Source organism: Camelina sativa, chromosome 5, assembly GCF_030686135.1.
Source record: "Camelina sativa cultivar CO46 ecotype springtype chromosome 5, ASM3068613v1".
NCBI lineage: Eukaryota > Viridiplantae > Streptophyta > Magnoliopsida > Brassicales > Brassicaceae > Camelina > Camelina sativa.
This window is the reverse complement of record NC_141884.1, coordinates 4,895,063-4,913,984: the sequence shown is the minus strand read 5'-3', so window position 1 is coordinate 4,913,984 and position 18,922 is coordinate 4,895,063. Positions and strand designations below refer to the sequence as shown.

The 18,922-nt window shown below is 34.6% G+C and overlaps 3 protein-coding genes and 2 pseudogenes across 4 annotated transcripts; 4 read left to right on the top strand and 1 right to left on the bottom strand.

Annotated features, from left to right (window-relative positions):
- The first annotated feature begins 159 nt into the window (after positions 1-159).
- Positions 160-3,570, top strand: LOC104785552 (E3 ubiquitin-protein ligase WAV3-like). The gene is made up of 2 exons (XM_087513121.1): positions 160-1,025; positions 1,473-3,570. The coding sequence occupies exons 1-2, from the start codon at positions 813-815 to the stop codon at positions 3,345-3,347; spliced, it is 2,088 nt and encodes a 695-aa protein (XP_087369247.1). The 5' UTR covers positions 160-812; the 3' UTR covers positions 3,348-3,570.
- A 1,543-nt stretch (positions 3,571-5,113) lies between these two features.
- Positions 5,114-5,557, top strand: LOC109132813 (uncharacterized; annotated as a pseudogene).
- Positions 5,558-5,857: 300 nt separating this feature from the next.
- LOC147943275 (uncharacterized) lies at positions 5,858-8,713 on the bottom strand (annotated as a pseudogene).
- A 1,969-nt stretch (positions 8,714-10,682) lies between these two features.
- LOC104785551 (wax ester synthase/diacylglycerol acyltransferase 3-like) lies at positions 10,683-13,616 on the top strand. 2 transcript variants are annotated; one of them, XM_010510788.2, is made up of 7 exons: positions 10,683-11,088; positions 11,376-11,945; positions 12,053-12,119; positions 12,562-12,650; positions 12,741-12,950; positions 13,073-13,210; positions 13,306-13,616. In XM_010510788.2, exons 1-7 carry the CDS (start codon positions 10,882-10,884, stop codon positions 13,471-13,473), a joined length of 1,449 nt encoding a protein of 482 aa, XP_010509090.1. In that variant the 5' UTR covers positions 10,683-10,881; the 3' UTR covers positions 13,474-13,616. The 2 variants fall into 2 exon arrangements, with proteins under 2 accessions (XP_010509090.1, XP_010509091.1); XM_010510789.2 differs by having other exon boundaries at positions 10,755-11,088; positions 12,086-12,119.
- A 2,465-nt stretch (positions 13,617-16,081) lies between these two features.
- Positions 16,082-18,922, top strand: LOC104785550 (wax ester synthase/diacylglycerol acyltransferase 3-like). Its single transcript, XM_010510786.3, has 7 exons — positions 16,082-16,513; positions 16,712-17,281; positions 17,416-17,482; positions 17,842-17,936; positions 18,046-18,255; positions 18,329-18,466; positions 18,557-18,922. The coding sequence occupies exons 1-7, from the start codon at positions 16,298-16,300 to the stop codon at positions 18,722-18,724; spliced, it is 1,464 nt and encodes a 487-aa protein (XP_010509088.1). The 5' UTR covers positions 16,082-16,297; the 3' UTR covers positions 18,725-18,922.

Sequence of the window (18,922 nt, the reverse complement as noted above, 5' to 3'; positions counted from 1 at the left end):
GAAGCTGTTGTGTGATGAAGCATGAATTAAGGGCTGTGTGACTTGAAAAGGAGGATGAAGTAGTAGTGCACGTGTGATCTCAAAACCTCATCATCACAGTGTCATGTGCAAAGTCAAATAAAAACTCACCTTATCATTATTAATCGCACAGGGAGTCTTGTTGTAAATCAAATGTTTTCATCATACTACTCTCATCATAGCTTCTTTTTTCTTCCCATCTTCTTATTCTATTTTCATATCTACGAAATTGTTATATACAAAAAAAAGTACATACATGGAAAAGAGCTTTACTAGAAAGCTTTATTATACCAATTTTAAACGTAGTAATATCTGTCAAAAAATATTCTTTTTATATTTAAAAATCGCTGTATACTTACTACAATTTATGGATTTTTTAAAGAAATTTATTTACATAATTTATATAGTCATCATATATAAGTTTCTGATTTGCGTTTCTTATCTTTTGACAAAAACATAAATAATTTAAAATTGGGAAAAAAGCAGAAACATTAATTAACTTTGTACTTTTCCTTTATAATACTATATTTTCTGGATTTATTAACAAAGACCCAAAACAAAGGTCAAAATAGTTGCGAATCTCAAAGCCTTCCTCCTCAATCTCTTCTTCTTCTTCTCCTTCTCCTTCTTCTTCACTCTCTCTCAGTCACCACCACTAAACACTTCCACTGAGAAACACTTCTCTTTTAAAATTTCAACACTTCAAACTCTCTCCTTACTTTACGTTTTCTGGTGTGTTCTTGATTTTGCTTTAGGACTCTTCACTAGTTTTCTAGGTTACTTAATCCGAAGAAATGGGAACTAAATGGAGGAAAATGAAACTGGCTTTGGGTTTGAATCTCTGCACATACCTCCCAAGAACCCTAGAGGATTCACCACCTCCTGCTTTAAACTCTCTAGAGAGATTATCTGATGTTGCTCTGCTCTCTCCTCTTAACTGGCCTATGACTCCTACACCTTCCTCTCACGGTCTTAAATTGTCCAGAAACAGCTCTAAATCTTCAAAGGTTTGATTTTTACGAGACCCACTCTCTCAATCTTGTTTCCACTTCCTTGTGCGTTTTTTTTTTTTTTTGGTTTAGTGATATTGAGTTGACTTTTGGATATGATGAGTTAGTTTGGCTTCTTCTTGTTACTCTAGTTATAGTGTTGGTTCTTGTTATTGGTATTGTTCGTTTATGAAAATGGAATGTTAAATTTGATTCATTTCAACTCTGTTGTTACTTATTGTGCTCATAGATCCGGTTTGTAGCTGTACTAGAGTTAAAGATTGTTTCTTTCTCTATATCTTGCTACTTTAGAAGTACTGTAGTAGTTTGTTTCTTTGATACTTTTCTTAGAAACTGAGTACTGTGATTGGATTCTTTGTTTCTTTCCTTTTATTAGCTAATGAACTTGTTAAACCTCTAGAACATGGACTCATACTTTTCTGATCAATCTTTTTTGGTGAGCAGACATGTTCTATATGCTTGAATAAGATGAAAGAAGGAGGAGGACATGCGATTTTCACAGCAGAGTGCTCGCATTCGTTTCATTTTCACTGTATTGCTTCGAATGTGAAACATGGGAACCAAGTTTGCCCTGTGTGCCGTGCAAAGTGGAAGGAGATCCCAATGCAGCACCCAAGTTTTGATCTTCCTTATCTTTTTGCTCGACCTTATAACAATGATGCAGCTATTAGCCTTGTCCACCGCTTACCTAGACCTCGTGGAGTTATGAATCAAGGACGAGTTCTTGCTCCTGAGCCGTCTATGTTTGATGATGATGAACGGTTAGAGCAGCAGCTTGTGTTTTCTGGTAAGAGCTATAGTGATGCTTTGGAGAGTAATCATCCTGTAAGAATGATGGACTTGAAAATATATCCCGAGGTTTCTGCTGTACCACGAGGTGAATCTCGTGAGAAGTTTGCTGTATTGGTGCATCTTAGAGCTGCTGCCATGGTTACTGGAAATGCTAACTCCCTCAACAACCAGATATCTCGGTATCCTCGAGCTCCAGTTGATCTTGTCACTGTCCTTGACATTAGTGGTAGCATGGCTGGAACTAAACTGGCTCTACTCAAACGGGCAATGGGTTTTGTGATTCAGAATCTTGGTTCAAACGACAGGCTCTCGGTTATTGCTTTCTCTTCTACTGCTCGTCGTCTTTTCCCTTTGACTAAGATGTCTGATGCTGGGAGGCACCGAGCCCTTCAAGCTGTAAACTCATTGGTTGCAAACGGGGGGACCAACATCGCTGAAGGGCTTAGGAAAGGTGTCAAGGTGATGGAAGATAGAAGAGATAACAATCCTGTTGCTAGCATTATCCTTTTGTCTGATGGACGAGACACCTATACCATGAACCAACCTGATCCAAACTACAAGTTGTTACTTCCGTTGTCTATGCACGGTTGTGAAAGCAAGCGGTTTCAGATTCCGGTTCATTCTTTTGGTTTTGGATCAGATCACGATGCTTCACTGATGCATTCTGTTTCTGAAACCTCTGGGGGAACTTTCTCTTTCATTGAGAGCGAATCTGTGATCCAAGATGCTCTTGCACAGTGCATTGGTGGACTTTTAAGCGTTGCAGTACAGGAGCTACGGTTAGAAATCGATGGTATGTGCTCAGATGTTCATCTCAGCTCGATAAAAGCTGGGAGTTACCAGAGCCATGTTAGTGGTGATGGTAGGTCAGGATGTGTTGATATTGGTGATCTTTACGCTGATGAAGAGCGGGATTTCTTGATATCTATCAACATCCCTGCTCAGAGTGATGGAAACGAGACACCACTTCTGAAAATGAGATGTGTCTACAAAGATCTTTTGACAAAAGAAATTGTGACCCTCCAAAGTCATGTGCTTAAGATTCAAAGACCAGAAACCGTTGGTCAAGAAGTTGGTGTATCCATTGAAGTAGACAGGCAAAGAAACAGATTTCTAGCTGCGGAGGCAATGGTAAAGGCGAGAGCTTTAGCAGAGGGAGAAGATTTAGCCGCAGGTGTCACCGTGATCCAGAATTTCAGACTGGCTTTGGCTGACACGGTGTCAGCAAAATCAGGTGACGGGTTTTGTGTGGCTTTGGACAAAGAGCTGAAGGAAATGCAAGAAAGAATGGCGAGTAGGCATGTCTACGAGGTGTCGGGAAGAGCTTACATTCTTTCTGGACTTAGTTCACACTCATGGCAAAGAGCAACAGCAAGAGGAGAATCAGGAGACGGTTCAAGCTTTGTCCATGCATATTACCAAACCCCATCAATGGTTGAGATGCTACACCGATCTCAGGCCACATCACATCATCATAGACTGATCCAGCCTTTGTTATCATTTGCATCTCAACCAAAGCCAAGGTGAACAAATAATCAAAACATTTTGGGGGTGGTTGTTCTCTGTAAAGAAAAAAAATAAAAAAATATGCAGGTAAGGGGGAGAAAAATGTGAAATTAAGTTGGTGATTTCATGGTTTTGTAAGTTGGTCTTGTTTCAGTATTTCATGTAATGTGTGGTAAATATGGTATGAAGTTGGGTATAAAAAGCTTTTTGGTGAGAAAGTAGAATAATATATCTCTACTTCCAATTTTGGAGCAAAGCAGTGATAAATTTAGATTCCAACAGTCCCTTTGCTATTTAAGGAAAGGGCAATAATAATCTGTGTCTACTTTGTATTTTGTATTTGGATTAATTTGATGGTATACCTTATATTTTTCTAAAAATTTGAAATCTACACCATCAGCTTAGAGTATTTGAGATGATATTTTTGCCCATAATTAATTAGTAAAAATCAGAAAATAAAAATAAAGTAATTCGTGGCATAGAAAAAAACGATATCTCGCAATCCTTGAGAGAAAAAGGTCAGAGTAATTAACCAGATTAGTCTTTCATCACGGAAATAAACAGCTTCTTGTGGCTTCACCTCTTCAAACTTCAGGCCTGTAGAACCAAAGCAAAAAAAAAAAGAAAAGAAAAAGACATAGAGACTCTTATTCTTTGAATTAACTAAAAAGCAGAGAGTTAGATTTTGGATCATTGTTGTCCTCTATCCTTGGTTTCTTAAATTATTGTCCAATAATTTATTGTATTTAAGTCTAACGTCATATTTTTTGGTTTCCTCTGTCTTTGCTTAAACAGGTTAAGACGATGATAATCCATGCAGTCGATAAGGCTCTCAAATATTTAAGTGAGTTTTTTACATCTCTTCTCACTACCTACATAAAGAAGATCACATCACTAATCTGAGTTTATTTTCCTGTGTGTTGGATCAGGTCCCCGGAAGCCAAAGGGGAGAAAAAAGCAGAGAACTGAAGAAATCAACGCATAGACGTTGGCAGATTACCAAAAATGAGAAGATGTAGTAGTGTAGCATTTTGTTGCATCTCCTCAATTTTTTCATCATCTTTTTTAGATTTAGCAAGTTTCCTTTTCGGAACCACTAAGTTAAACAGTGCACTAAGTGAGTGAGTTTGAAGATACGTAGTCCTTACTTATACTGTACCTATTTTAATTTCTCTCCTCAATCAACTGACTCTTAATTAATTATGATTTTTTTACCTGAGTAGTTTAGAGAAGTATTTACCTTATTTTCTCTTGATACATGGCTCATGGCTGGAGTAACCAGAATAATAACCGACTTGAAGTTTTTGAACCGGAACCTGAAGAAAAAACAAGTTACATTGATCGGTACACTTATTTGTTCAGTCAAATCAAACCGAAACTTGATTTAGTGAAATCTTATGATCAAATAAATCGCACAATTCACTAAAAATAATTAAAAAATAGGGAAAATTCTCGAAAAAAACCCCAACTAATTTTAATTTGGACGTTTAATACCCAATTGTTTTTGATTGGAAGAAAAACACTTTAGTTAATTAAACGTTGCCATTTAAAACCTGAACTTTTAATCGTTTGATGATTCAAACATACTACATAACGACTGTTAAAATATCTAACAGAATTACTAAACCTGGTTAATTGTAATCAACACGTGGGTAATTGTCTTATGTTATTTTACAACAGTGTCTTTTGCCATTTTCCCCAAATTGAATTGGGTGTCACAAACCCTAAATCGAGTTTTTAAATTGATCTCTTCTCCTCTAGTGTGTTTCTTTGCAACAATGGAGATAATGGTGAGTCAAAGTTCTGGGTCAGATGCAAATTCAGTGAGTCGGTGTTGGGGTCCGATTTGCAAATGTGGAAGTGCGACGACGGTTGTCAAATCATGGACAAACGATAATCCATGAAGAAGATTCTACAGATGCGGTGTTCATGGGTTCGTTGATTGGGCAGATGAAGAAAAGTCATATGGTTGGCAGAAGCGTAGCTTATTAGAAGCTAGAGATGAGATACGCCGACAGAAAGAAGCAATCAATGTGCTTAAAGAATCTCTAAGGACCAAGAATGAAGAAGGTGTGAGTGGTTCGACAATTACGAATATTGGGTTAGTGAATAAAGTCGAGCAAGAGAAGAACCAGCTTGAAAATGAAGTTAAGGCAGGTAATGAGAGGGAGAAACTGTTCGGCAGTTCATCGTGTTGTCTTGAGCAGGTTTCATTGTCGTCATTGCAATGATAATTGGAATGGGGAAGTAGTAGATCGTCTTTTGTTATAGTTGTTGTTGTTTTTGTGTTGTTGTTGTTGTTTGTTCTTGTTTGTCGTAGTATGTTTGTAACATTTGTTTGCAAGCAAAATTTCCTAAGAAATCATTCCCATTGATCGAAATAGCCGTTTAGTTCAAATAAAACAAGGTATCCTACCAAAAACATACAAGAATCCAAGCATCAAAAAACCATCCTACAAGGTCATTAATCGTACCAATCATCCCAAGCATCAAAAAACTATCCTACAAAGTCATTAATAAAACATAACAGTCTATTTTTTCCCCGGTTGCCAAACGTCGAATACTTTGTCAGTCCAAGGGGACATGAAGAAGATAGGGGGTTTAGGAGTTTCATCTGATTTTTTACCACGACCCTTGCCTTCACCATTTCGTACTCCAGAAGGACGGCCTCGTGCACGTCCTTTACCAGTTGAAGGAGCTGCTGGAGCACTTGAATGTTGAGGATTTTGTGTCGATAGGGTTTGAGCAACAGATGGAGTGGATTGGTTTTGAGCTTGTTGCCACCTCTTTGGTGCATTGTGTATGCTCCATGGATCGTCATTATCCGATGAAAAGATCAAGTAATGGTAAACACATCTATAATAAATTAGACACTTGTGAAGATAACAAAATTAAAATGGTGAAGATGACTTACCAAACGCTTCCTTGATCTCCCTCTTTTGCGTGTAGGAGCTGATTGTACAGTAGGATTTTTGCAAGTTCCTTTATTATGACCTGGTTGCTTACAATTTGTACAAGTAACAGTAAGCCCTTCTCTTGAAGCCTTTTCTGGATTGGTTGATGATTCACCGGGTTCCTTAATCCTAGCAAAATTCTTAGGACGTCCCCGCTTTTTCCTTTTGTCAGGAGCTTCAATAGACCATTTTTCTGTTATCTTCCACAATCGTTCTCCATTTACAGGTTGTATGTTGTTCTTGTAGCTTGATTGCCAGACACGTGTGAGAAAATGCCAATCCACATAGCTACATAGAAGGATAAAGTTTAGCAAAAAGACTCAAATTATGACAAAGATAGAAGCTAAGTAACATCACTTACTCGTCTGGGTCGCGGTTGTGTTCTGTCAGGATAAAAACTACATGTGGACAAGGTATGCCTGTGAGATTCCATTGGTTACAAGCACATGTCCTATGAAGGAGATTGACACAGAAGCTCCCACTTCCTTCTAACACCTCATATACATTCTCTCTACTTTGAAGGACTGAACAAAACTTGGCTTGCTTGCGATTGGCTTCAACTATCTCCATGATGTGAGGTGGGAACTTAGTCTGACACTTCCCAGTCTTATCACGTCGCTTAGATATACGCTTCATGGCTTGTCTTCTAACATCTTCAAGCATATTTATCACCGGTTTTTTCCTAGCATCTTTGATTGTTCTGTTGAAACTCTCAGATAAGTTGTTGCAAACATCCTCACAACTAGAATGTCCATTAACGAAGGCTCTGCACCACGTTTGCGGGTTTGTTTTAAGTAAATCCTCATATGGAGGAGGATCATAACTTTTCAGAGCTCCCATGTTATAAGCATAGTCACCTTCTGTTGAACTATATGCAATAGCCTAAAAGTATCCTTCATGATTATAATCACCATGTGCCTTCTTCCAATTGGCATAGAAGTGTCGAGCACAATGCCTATGTTCTGCTTCAGGCAGTATGTCAGCAACAACATTAATCAGACCCTTCTGCTTGTCTGAGATCACTGTTAACCCTCTGCCTAATCCCAAATCTAAATCCTTTTTGAGATTTTCAATAAACCAAGCCCAAGAATCGTTGTCCTCCACTCTAACTACTGCCCAAGCAATGGGATAAATTCTATTATCTGCATCCCTCCCCACAACTGCTAGAATCTCACCCTTCAATTCCCATTTCAAGAATGACCCATCTAGACCAATGATAGGCCGACAACAACTCTTCCATGCTCTTCTCAAACCATCAAAACAAATGTAAAATTTGTCAAATTGTTTCTTACCAGATGCTTGAGGAGTCGTCACTATCTCCGTGTGTATACCAGCATTAGAACTCTGAAGTTCAGCCTCATAATCATAGTGTCTTGCAAACTATTGCTTTTGTGTTTCTATCACCATATCTAGTGCCATTCTTCTTGCTTTTTGGCAGACCCACTTAGACACTGACAGTGTGTACCTCATCATAATCTCATCTTTGATGTCAGTCCACCTCAATCCAGACCTTCTTCTTGCTTCATCTCTGAACATCCTTGCAATGACCCCTTGTTTCAGCATCCTAGCTTTTCTAGTGATACCATGGTGATGAGCATCGACATATGTCTGAACTATCCATTTCCTTGTATGCTTGTGGGAAGAGCAATATATCTTCCACTTGCAGTTCTTATGCCTACATATAGCTGCTAGCTTTGTAGCACCCCATCTACACAGTTTCACATCGTAATTAGTCTTCAGAACATACCGCAAAAGTTGATCTTTAAACTCTTCACAACTATGAAATTTCTGCAATAACCACAAATATGGTTCTTTATCTTTGGTGTTGTTAGACCTTGATGTCGCTCTTTCTTGTTGATCATATGCATCCCACTCATCGTTGGTGTCTACCACATGGTCTGGACGCTCAGCATCAAAACATTGTTTCTGAAATTCATCTTCATCGTCTTCACCAAGAACATCTTCCTCAACTTCGTTCGTATCTGGATCCGTTTCTTCATCAACAGCTCCCGCAACTTCTGTTACATTGTTAATTTCTTCAAAAAAAGCTTCAAACCGAGGATCAGCATCTATCCTTGTTTCTTTTACTGGATCTTCACCATTATCAGCCACTCATATTTCCTTAGCATTTGTTCCTTCTCCACCCTCTTCATCGGGTTCTACTTCGTCATCTTCAACAAGATCCTCGTTTCGAAGAGGAAACGGTTGTGGCACAGAAACGCCATTGTCAAGGTATATGTCGACTACACACAATAGCAGCTTGAAGACACAACTCTCTTATCCCACCATCTTTGTCGTTCCCGATACATCTTGCTGAACTTAAGTCCTCTTGTGGAAGCTTGTACCAAACATCTTCGAATCTCCTCCTATGTAGTCGAACGATTGATCCTTATTTGCTACATCTCCTCTGTAGTGTATTCGAAGTTTCATACACTCAAAAGCACTACACAAGAAGAAATTAATGAGTTAGTACCACAAACCAACCAATATTCGACTCCTCAACTCTAAAACAGATAAATCCGACAAATAAACTAATTTTTAATGAGTACCAAATGAAATCCGACAGATAAACCCAATATTCGATACCCCAACCCTCAATTCCACAACCCTAAAACCCATAAATCAAAGAAATTAACTAACCCTTAAAATCCCAAATGAAATCGAACACACAAACACATACGGCAAAGGATCATATTAAATGTCTGCTCACGAGGTACTTCCAACACTAATTAAATCTCTTAATTTAAAATGCATATCACTGACATGGTTTTTTAAAGATGTGAATGGTGTCTGGAATGTTGGTCTTTGTTATAATGCCTTATAAATTATATTGACCATTGATCATTAAGTGTGGACATGTATTCGTTTCTTTGTTTTGTGCGGTAAGAAGTAGAGATAAATTATGGTTTAGCTGGTGACCTTCAAAATCTTTCTTTATGGCATTTCTTATGTGACCAGCTGGTGTTGAGTTTGTAATCCGATTAATGTTAATCTCAGCTTAACGCAACTCTGTTTCAACAACGGTTTTGGTGTGGATGTTCTGAGACTTGGCTTCTTTTCTTTATGCAGGAACTGAGAATGGGGATGGTAATCATGCTACAAACGAGCAAATGGCGGTGTCCTGTACCACACTGCCTCTTGTTACAGTTCTTGCTCCAACATATAGCAAAGAGAATTGAGTCATGTGGGGATCTTCTCCTGATCTCTGGGAAGTGCTCGTGAAACCATACCATCACTAGTCAACCTACTCAGATTCTCCTTCTGTATCTGAATCATGTTCAGACATCTTCAACAAGCGAAAAGTAATACATAAACTAAGGCAACAACTGAAGAGACATGAAGACATGATCGTTGAAATGCAAGAACAGATTCTAGAGTTGCAATTGTCTTATTATATATATCAATCCAGTTACATAAATTTTGTAAAACAGTGGTCAAATATACAAATTATATTCAATTAAATTTATATAGCAAAAAAATAATGACTATGACTGAAAAGCATCAGTTTCCTACAAATATCTGAAGCTAATCCTTAGTCTGAATATGAAGCTAACTGTTACTAATTACCTACAACCTTTGTGTCCCATTTGATAACAAGTTTAAGTGTCACAAATAGTAGCTATTTGCTACTAATTAGGTAGTATTAAATTGGTAGCAATTTGCGACAAATAGTGATGGAATAGAAATTTGCTATGACCAAATAGTTACTAATTTAATTTGTGGCAAAATTGTAACAATTATTTTTTTCTACAAAAAATATGTAATACCTACAAATTTTATCGTAACTATACAGATCAATTCTTCTAGTGCTCTTCTTTTCGGTAATCCCACAACTAACTCATAAACTGAATGAAATCAATCTGCAACTTATCAAATGCTTACAATCATCGTTTCTCTCGATGAGTTGCGAAGAAGAGACGAAGAAGAGAAGAGATCAATTTAAAAACTCGATTTAGGGTTTGTAACACCCAATTCGATTTGGGAAAAATGGCAAAGGACACTGTTGTAAAATAACATAAGACAATTACCCACATGTTGATTATAATTAACCCGGTTTAGTAATTCCGTTAGACATTTTAACAGTCGTTATGTCGTATGTTTGAATCATCGAACGATTAAAAGTTCAGGATTTAAATGGAAACGTTTAATTAACTAAAGTATTTTTCTTCCAATCAAAAACAATTAGGTATTAAACTTTCAAATTAAAATTAGTTGGTTTTTTTTCGGGAATTTTCCCTCAAAAAATAGTATTGTACCGTTTGATAAGATTTCACTAAATCAAGTTACAGCGGCTTAGGTTGTATAATCTCAGTAAATGCAACTATTTTTCCTGTCTAATAAATGCGAAATTAGGTTTTAGATAAGATAAGGAAAAAACCATCACTCAGCTAATGTTTCCGTCCAATAAATGCGAAACGTGATAGTACTAGTTATTAAGTTATACACATTAAAAGAACATAAGCAAAGACACGATAACAAAGTGTATGGGCGCAAGGTCCCAACACATTTAATCAAACATGATAACAGAGGCAAACAAAAAAAACAGTAGTATAAGAACCAAGTGGCTTAAGGCAAGGTTGTAGAATAATCAAACATCTACTATGGAAATAGGAAAAGACATTGCGAGAGAGGAGCAAGAGACAACAGCAATGGAACCGCTTAGCCCGATTTCACGGATGTTTGTTTCGCCGAGTCTCTATTGCTTCATTATTTTCACTTTAGGGTTTCAAACTAGATGCAACCAATCCTCCATTGTTGAAGGTGTCAAGAACACATGGATCAAGCTCCCTCGCTTCTCTAGCAAAGTGGTAAACACATATATTTTGCTTGCCTTATTTAATAGTTACATGTAAGAACGTCAAAAAGGGAATCTTTAAGAGTGTCATAATCATAATAATAAACTACTTGAACATCTACTATCACTTTTCATTTATATACAATCATCTTAGTTTTATGGATAATAATTGTTTATTTAATAGAAAATTATTGTTTTTATGGATATCAATATCAGTATGCATTATATACTAGTTTATATCTGAATATTTTTTGGCTATATATAACCATTTCTTTCATCATGCATGAATTAATGTTTCAGGATATAAAGAAATATGGAAAAGCGTTTTGGATCCCTGTTAGTGTTCGAATAGAAGATCATGTTATTGTTCCAGATATTGATTATTCCAACATTGAAAATCCTGATCAATTTATAGAAGACTATACTTCGAACATAGCTAATACTCCAATGGACATGTCTCGACCTTTATGGGAACTTCATTTACTTAATATAATGACCTCAAATGCAGAATCTTTGGCTATAGGAAAGTTTCATCATTCACTTGGCGATGGGATGTCTCTTATGTCTCTTTTATTAGCTAGTTCACGGAAAACGTCAGACCCTGAGGCTTTTCCTACTACCGCGGCTACCAAAAAACATGTTGATTCCAATATCAAGGGTTGGTGGTTGGTGGAAAGATTTTGGTTCATGCTAAGAGCCATTTTCATAACTGTTATTGAAATGTTCAAATACTTGCTTACACTATGTTTTATGCGGGATACTAAAACTCCTCTCATGGGTAAAACCGGAGATAGAATTCGATCTAATAAGGTTATCCATCGGATAATAAGTTTTGATGATGTCAAGTTGGTGAAGAACACAATGGAAATGGTTAGCATATTTGAGATTTATATACTAATGTTTCATATTAGTCATTTATTTTGTTTTCCTATATTAAGAACTTGATAAGTGTCACTATTTTTTGTGTGTTTATGTAGAAAGTAAATGATGTTCTTCTTGGAATGACACAGGCAGGTCTCTCAAGATATTTGAAGAAAAAATCTGGTAATATAAAATTCTTTCCGGGTCTAACTGTGTGTTAATTAGATGAAGAGACAAAGGTGAAAAAAAAAGAAATAAAGATGCAATGGCCTTGAGACCAAATTCGCTAAATATAAAACATTTCTTATAACAATTAATTATTACTTGACAGAGTTCAGATTTTTTATTTTAAAATTTTAGAAATATTTATATTTGTAGGTTTTCTTAAAATTAGTAATACATAATCTAATTAAATTTCAGATATTTCGAAAACTCACACTAAATATTTTACTATGATATAGATGGATGGGAATTTATATATTATAATGGTATTTAGTTACTTAAAAGTTAAAAGTTTGATTACGTATCTAACTTTTGTATCATATATATTGTTGTTTCATATATCGTATGACTGCACTATCATTGTAATGTTTCATTAAACAAAATTTCAATTGTAATCATGAAGATATTGTGGCCGAGAAGAAAAGTATCTTAGAACATATCCGTCTTCGTGGTACAGTATTCATAAATTTAAGAGCAGACACAAAAATCGAGGTAAATCAATGTAACTATCATTGTCACTTGTAACAAAATAAGAATACAAGAGGTTCATACTTCATATATCGTATATATGTAATATTGTAGGAACTTGCTAATATGATGGCAAAAGATTCAAAGTGTAAATGGGGAAACTTCGTAGGCTTTGTTATGTTTCCGTTGTGGATAAGATCTGAAGATGATTCGTTGGAATACGTCCGACGAGCCAAATCTATAATGGATATTAAAAAACTCTCCATGGAACCACTTCTTTGCTATGGACTCATCAAATTTACCATGAAAATATTTGGGGAGCAGGTAAATTATTAAATCACTATCAACTAGTTATGCCTAATTTTTTTTTATATTTATAGCAGTCCATAATTATATATTCATGTATTATACAGAAAACAAAAATTAATTTTTTTTTTAATTAACAGGTAGCAGAAACTCTTAGTAAGAGGATATTTGATCATACAACATTGTCATTTTCAAATGTGTTGGGGCCAGACGAAGAAATAAGTTTTTTTGACCATCCTATGTCTTACGTCGCAGCAAGCGCAATAGGTGGACCGCAAGTAAGTATTGCTAATCATGTCTTACTTGTATATCAATAAAAAAACTTTGATGAAAGTAATTAACTAACAGTAGTTTATGTTTCTTATTGAACAAGGCTCTTATCATCCATTATGTAAGTTATGTAAACAAGATTGTCATCAATCTATCTGTAGACACAACAGTGATTCCAGACCCTCATCTACTATGTGATGATTTGGTAGAATCCCTCAATATCATCAAGCTTGCTGCCATGGAGAAAGGAGTTCATAAAATGGAGGTTTGAGATATGTACGTCTCTCCTCATATAAATTAAAAACGAAGGTGTATGGTTTTTATTTATTTATGTGAAATTGTATATTCTGAAGACGTTGGGAATTAACTAACGTTATTTATAATATTTGAAGTTTTGTTTCACACACCAAGAAATCAGTTTCTGCAGTTTCATTTTGTTCGACACATACGTAAAATCTTGTTGGTTTCTTGAAAAATATCTATAATGCTAAGTCAGCTGTATTTTTTACCATTTTCGATATTTTAATTTTTTAGTTCTATGGAAGTTTATGTAGTTTTTGACACATTTAGGCGCTAATAGTTACGATAGTATGTTAAACGTGTTGAGATCGGCTAGTGTGGTCTATATTACTGTTAGCCGGAAGCATCCCTAACAAAATTGTTGAAGGAATATATGAAGTTGTGATGGCAGTCGAATATAGTCCATACGAATATTTATTTTAAATAGACTCTCTCGCATGACCACAAAAGACAAAAACTCGTATATTTTAGTGTACGACCACGGATCACTTATGTGGTATGTAATAAATATGTTCACAGTAAATGTTTTTTTTTTGTTTTGGGGTAAAATTCACAGTATCTGTATAAATAAAGATTTTACTACTTCACAAATTAGTTAGTTAAAAAAGAAGTTAGGTGTATCCACTATAAATTAGATTAATCTGATGAGGATGCTTCACAAATTAATTTATATTTCTATTTTCGTACGTCCTATGATCGTTGGATATAAACGTAAAGTTTATCAAATGTGGAAGAATTGTGTCTATTGATTGGCATAGTAATAACATATTTATGTCTTAATATTTATTAGGTTTAGAAATTTCCATTTTATAAGTTTTCATCCTATATGTGAAAAGGTTTACACCTCTTACAACTAGTGATAGCCAAATTCAATGTATTGAACGAAATATGTAGGTGAGGAACCCAAACCAACAGAAACCTAACCCATTAATGGACCGAGTAAATGAGGAGTCAGGTATCGTGGTTGAGCTTGAGTTAAACCAAAAAGTCTCTGGAGGACGAGACAATCAATTTCTGTTTTGAAGTTATACCATAAAAAATTGTTGTAGGCTCCATCTAATGAATGTTGACATGTCTTTTAGAAATTATTTAGTTGTTATACGCATGGCCAACGAACCATTTACACTAACATTTTTTTCAAAAAATATTAATTCATCCATTTCAACGATATTGAAATGTCTTTTTTTAATGTCTAGAAAAGATTGTTTGCTTGAATTCCAATGTAATTTTTGATTATAAGCTGCAATACAATACAAAAAATCCCAAATTATAATAACTTATTTATTACATCGCGTATAAAATGTTAAAACGTTGTATATATTGAAAGAAGAAAGTACATAATTTCCTATTGATTTATGAGTACAAAAGGTGAATGCATACTGGATGTAAATTTCTAACTTCAGAACTGCGTTTTCGATACCATAAATTATCAAGTACAACCTATCAAAGCACGTCTCAGACGAACACAGCACAAGGGTTCTATTCCTTTCATGCTTTACTTTAAATGGCGAAAATTAACTGATAATACCTCCACATTTAAAATAAAAAACGTAGCCATTTTCTTTGATATGTGCGATAAAACACAAAACTGAAGACAGGGGTGTATTCAAACCATGATTTTGGAGAATTTGATGGGATTTAGTAAATTTAGAATTTTGATAGATTTTAGGGAAGTTTATATGATTTTCTGTAAAATTCTTTCAAATCCCACCTAAAACCATGAGATTTGGATTTCTGTATTTTTAACTAAACAAATCCTCAAGAATCCTCCAGAATCCTAAAAATTATTAAAATCCTAATCCACAAATCTGTTTTGAATAACAGTGGATTTTAAAGTAGATTTTTAAATCATCAGTTCAATAACAAGGGATTTTAATAGATTTTAAGGGGCTGTTATTGGAGAGATGATTTCTAAATCCATATGGAATTGTAAATTTTAGAAATCAAAACAGATGGATTTTGAAATAACATGTTTTATCCTTGGATTTCAATCATTCTATTTTACACTATCAAATCCATTCAAATCCATATAAAACATAATGTGGATTTTGAAATCCAAAAACAAATCATTAAATGAATAACAGGGGATTTTAAAAAGTATTTGTAAATCATAGAACCAATAACACATGATTTTGATAAGTATTTTAAAATCAATGATTGAATAACACATGATTTTTGTTTGGATTTCTAAATCCATCAAAATCATACATCCAATAACCCCCCTAGAGTAGATTTTTAAATCATTAGTTCAATAACAGTGGATTTTAATAAACTTTTTAAAATCCATGATTGAATAACATCGAATTTGTAAATTTCACACAAATCACTTAAAATGTCAATTTGAATATACCCCTAAGTAAAGAAGATATAAATTTGTGCGATTTACTATTTTCTAGAGAAGTTCATCAACTTTTCAATAGACCTAGATGGAAAAGAAAAAAAAGAGAGTCAAATTACAATAGTTTAACGACTAGTAGGGACAATGAAACCATCACTTACTCGTGATATAAATTAAAAAAAGGAAACAAATTAAAACAAACTATGAAATACATAACTCTAACTCCAAGAGCCAAAAGACTAGCTAGCTAACGCGTTTGATCTCCTCTATCCAAATTACTGCAGTAAATGCGAAATCAGATTATAGATTTTTTTTTAAAAAGACGTAAGCAAAGTCACAAAAATAAGACAGTGTACTGTCAAGTTCAACGCATTGAATCAAATTGGTAACAGGGAACAAAAAAACAGTAGTATAAGAGGAAAGTGTGGCTAAAGGTAAGTTTTGAAGAATAATCAAAATGTCTATGAAAATGGAAAAAGATACGGCGAGAGAAGAGCAAGAGACAACATCAGCCGTGGAGCCACTTAGCCCGATTTCACAGTTGTTTGTATCGCCGACTCTCTACTGCATCATTATATTTACTCTAGGGTTTCAAACTAGATGCAACCCATCTTCCATTGTTGAAGGTATCAAGCGCACATGGATCAAGTTCCCTCGTTTCTCTTGCAAATTGGTAAACATATTTATATATTTACTTTCCTTATTTGTTACACGTACATAATAACTTGCAAGGAAATTTTCATAATCACATCATCATCATAATTGTTATCGATAGTGATTGTTCCTTTTTAATAGAAAATTGATTTTCTTTCTTAACATATATATAAATAACTTATACTAAGTTTTTTTTATCATACATTATTTGTTTTAGGAGATGAAGAAAAATGGAAAAGCGGTTTGGGTTCCTGCTACGTATCGAGTAGAAGATCATATTATTGTTCCAGATATTGATTATTCAAATATTGAAAATCCTGATCAATTTATTGAAGACTATACTTCGAACCTAGCAAATACTCCTATGGACATTTCCAAACCTTTATGGGAATTTCATATACTAAATATTAAGACATCAAATGCAGAATCTTTGTGTATAGGAAAACTGCATCATTCACTCGGCGATGGGATGTCTCTTATGTCTCTTCTGCTTGCTATTTCACGGAAAACATCAAACCCCGAAGCTCTTCCTACAACTGCGGCTACGAGAAAACATGCTGATTCCAATGATAAGGATTGGTGGTTGGTTAGGAGATTTTGGCTTATGATAAGAGTCATTTTCACAACTGTTATTGAATTGTTCAAGTATATTCTTACACTATGTTTTATGCGGGATAGTCTAACCCCTCTCACCGGTAAAACGAGAGATAAAATTCTATATAGAAAGATTATGCAGAGGTTTGTAAGCCTTGATGATGTCAAGATGGTGAAGAACACAATGGAAATGGTTAGAATATTTAATATTTATATTGTCGTCGTTTCTTTATGTTAGTCGATTTGTTTTATTTTCTTTATATTGATCATTTGTTTGGTTTTCTTATATTAAGAAAATAATAATTTATGTGTGTCTTTTGTGTGTAGAAAATCAATGATGTTCTTCTTGGAATGACACAAGCAGGTCTCTCAAGATATTTGAGCAGAAAATATGGTAATTTCAAATTATTTCTCTTTCTACCAGTGAATATTACACTGACCTTAATTTTGCTAAATATAGTTCTAATATAATATATATATATATATTTAACACCTGTTCTAATCTAATTTATGTTTAGAAAAAAATTACATAGTGAAAAAGAAACGTAAAAATACATTAGTGTCTATTGTCTAATGGCGTTGAGAAAAATGTTGTAATATAGATTAAAATGTTGTTTAGCAACTTTTTTTTTTACAAAGGAGCTACTAAAAGTTATAGATATGTAATAACATTAGAAACTTATGTATACATTTATTATAAATTTGTAATAAATCACTGAGAGCAATTTCAAATTATGATATTTTTAAAACTAGATGAAGATATGGTGGTCGAGAAGAAAAAGCTACTAGAAAAGATCCGTCTTCGGGGTACAGTAATTGTAAATCTAAGAGAAACTGCAAAGATCGAGGTAAGCTCACTCTAATCAATCATTTTCACTTTTATCTTACAAAGCAATATTTTTAATACTGAAAGAAAAACCATAAGGTATATATTCACAAGATATATGAAAAATGCAGGATCTCGCAACTATGATGGCAAAGGGTTCAAAAAGTAGATGGGGAAACTTCGTAGGTCTTGTTATGTTTCCTATTTGGGTAAGATCTGAGGATGATCCATTAGAATACATCCGACGAGCCAAATCTACTATGGATGTTAAAAAACTCTCCTTGGAATCACTTCTTTGCTATCAAGGCATCAAATTAGCCATGAAAATGTTCGGGGAAAAGGTAATAATATAAAAATCACTGTTAACTAAGGTATCTAAAAACTTTATGCTTACCTATATATTGTTAGTAACAGGTAGTAGAAAATCTTGTTAGGAGATTATTTGATCACACAACATTGGCATTTTCAAATGTGATGGGTCCAGACGAAGAAACAAGTTTTTTTGGTCATCCAATGTCGTACGTCACAGCAAGCGCATTGGGTGGATCACAAGTAAGTGTAGCTAATTATGCTCAGTTAATGTATTTAGAAATCACAGAATGAAATTAACGTACATTTGTTTTATGTTTGTTGTTGGACAAGGCTCTTATTATTCATTTCGTGAGCTACGTAGACAAGATTATCATCAATCTAGCAGTCGACACAACAGTGATTCCAGACCCTCATATACTGTGTGATGACTTAGTAGAGGCGCTCAATGTCATTAAACTTGCTGCCTTGGAGAAAGGAGATCGTAAAATGGAGGTCTGAGACATGTATCACCAGATATAATATGTTCAGAAGATATAATGTTGTGTAATGTAGTAATGTAATGGTATCTTTCTTTATAAACTTTTGCAAGATTAATGTTTTTTTTTACATTTTTATTTCAAACACCCAAAAAATCAGTTTTTTTCTACGCACAGTCGAAAAATTGTTGGTTTCTTTTACAAAATATCTATTCGTATA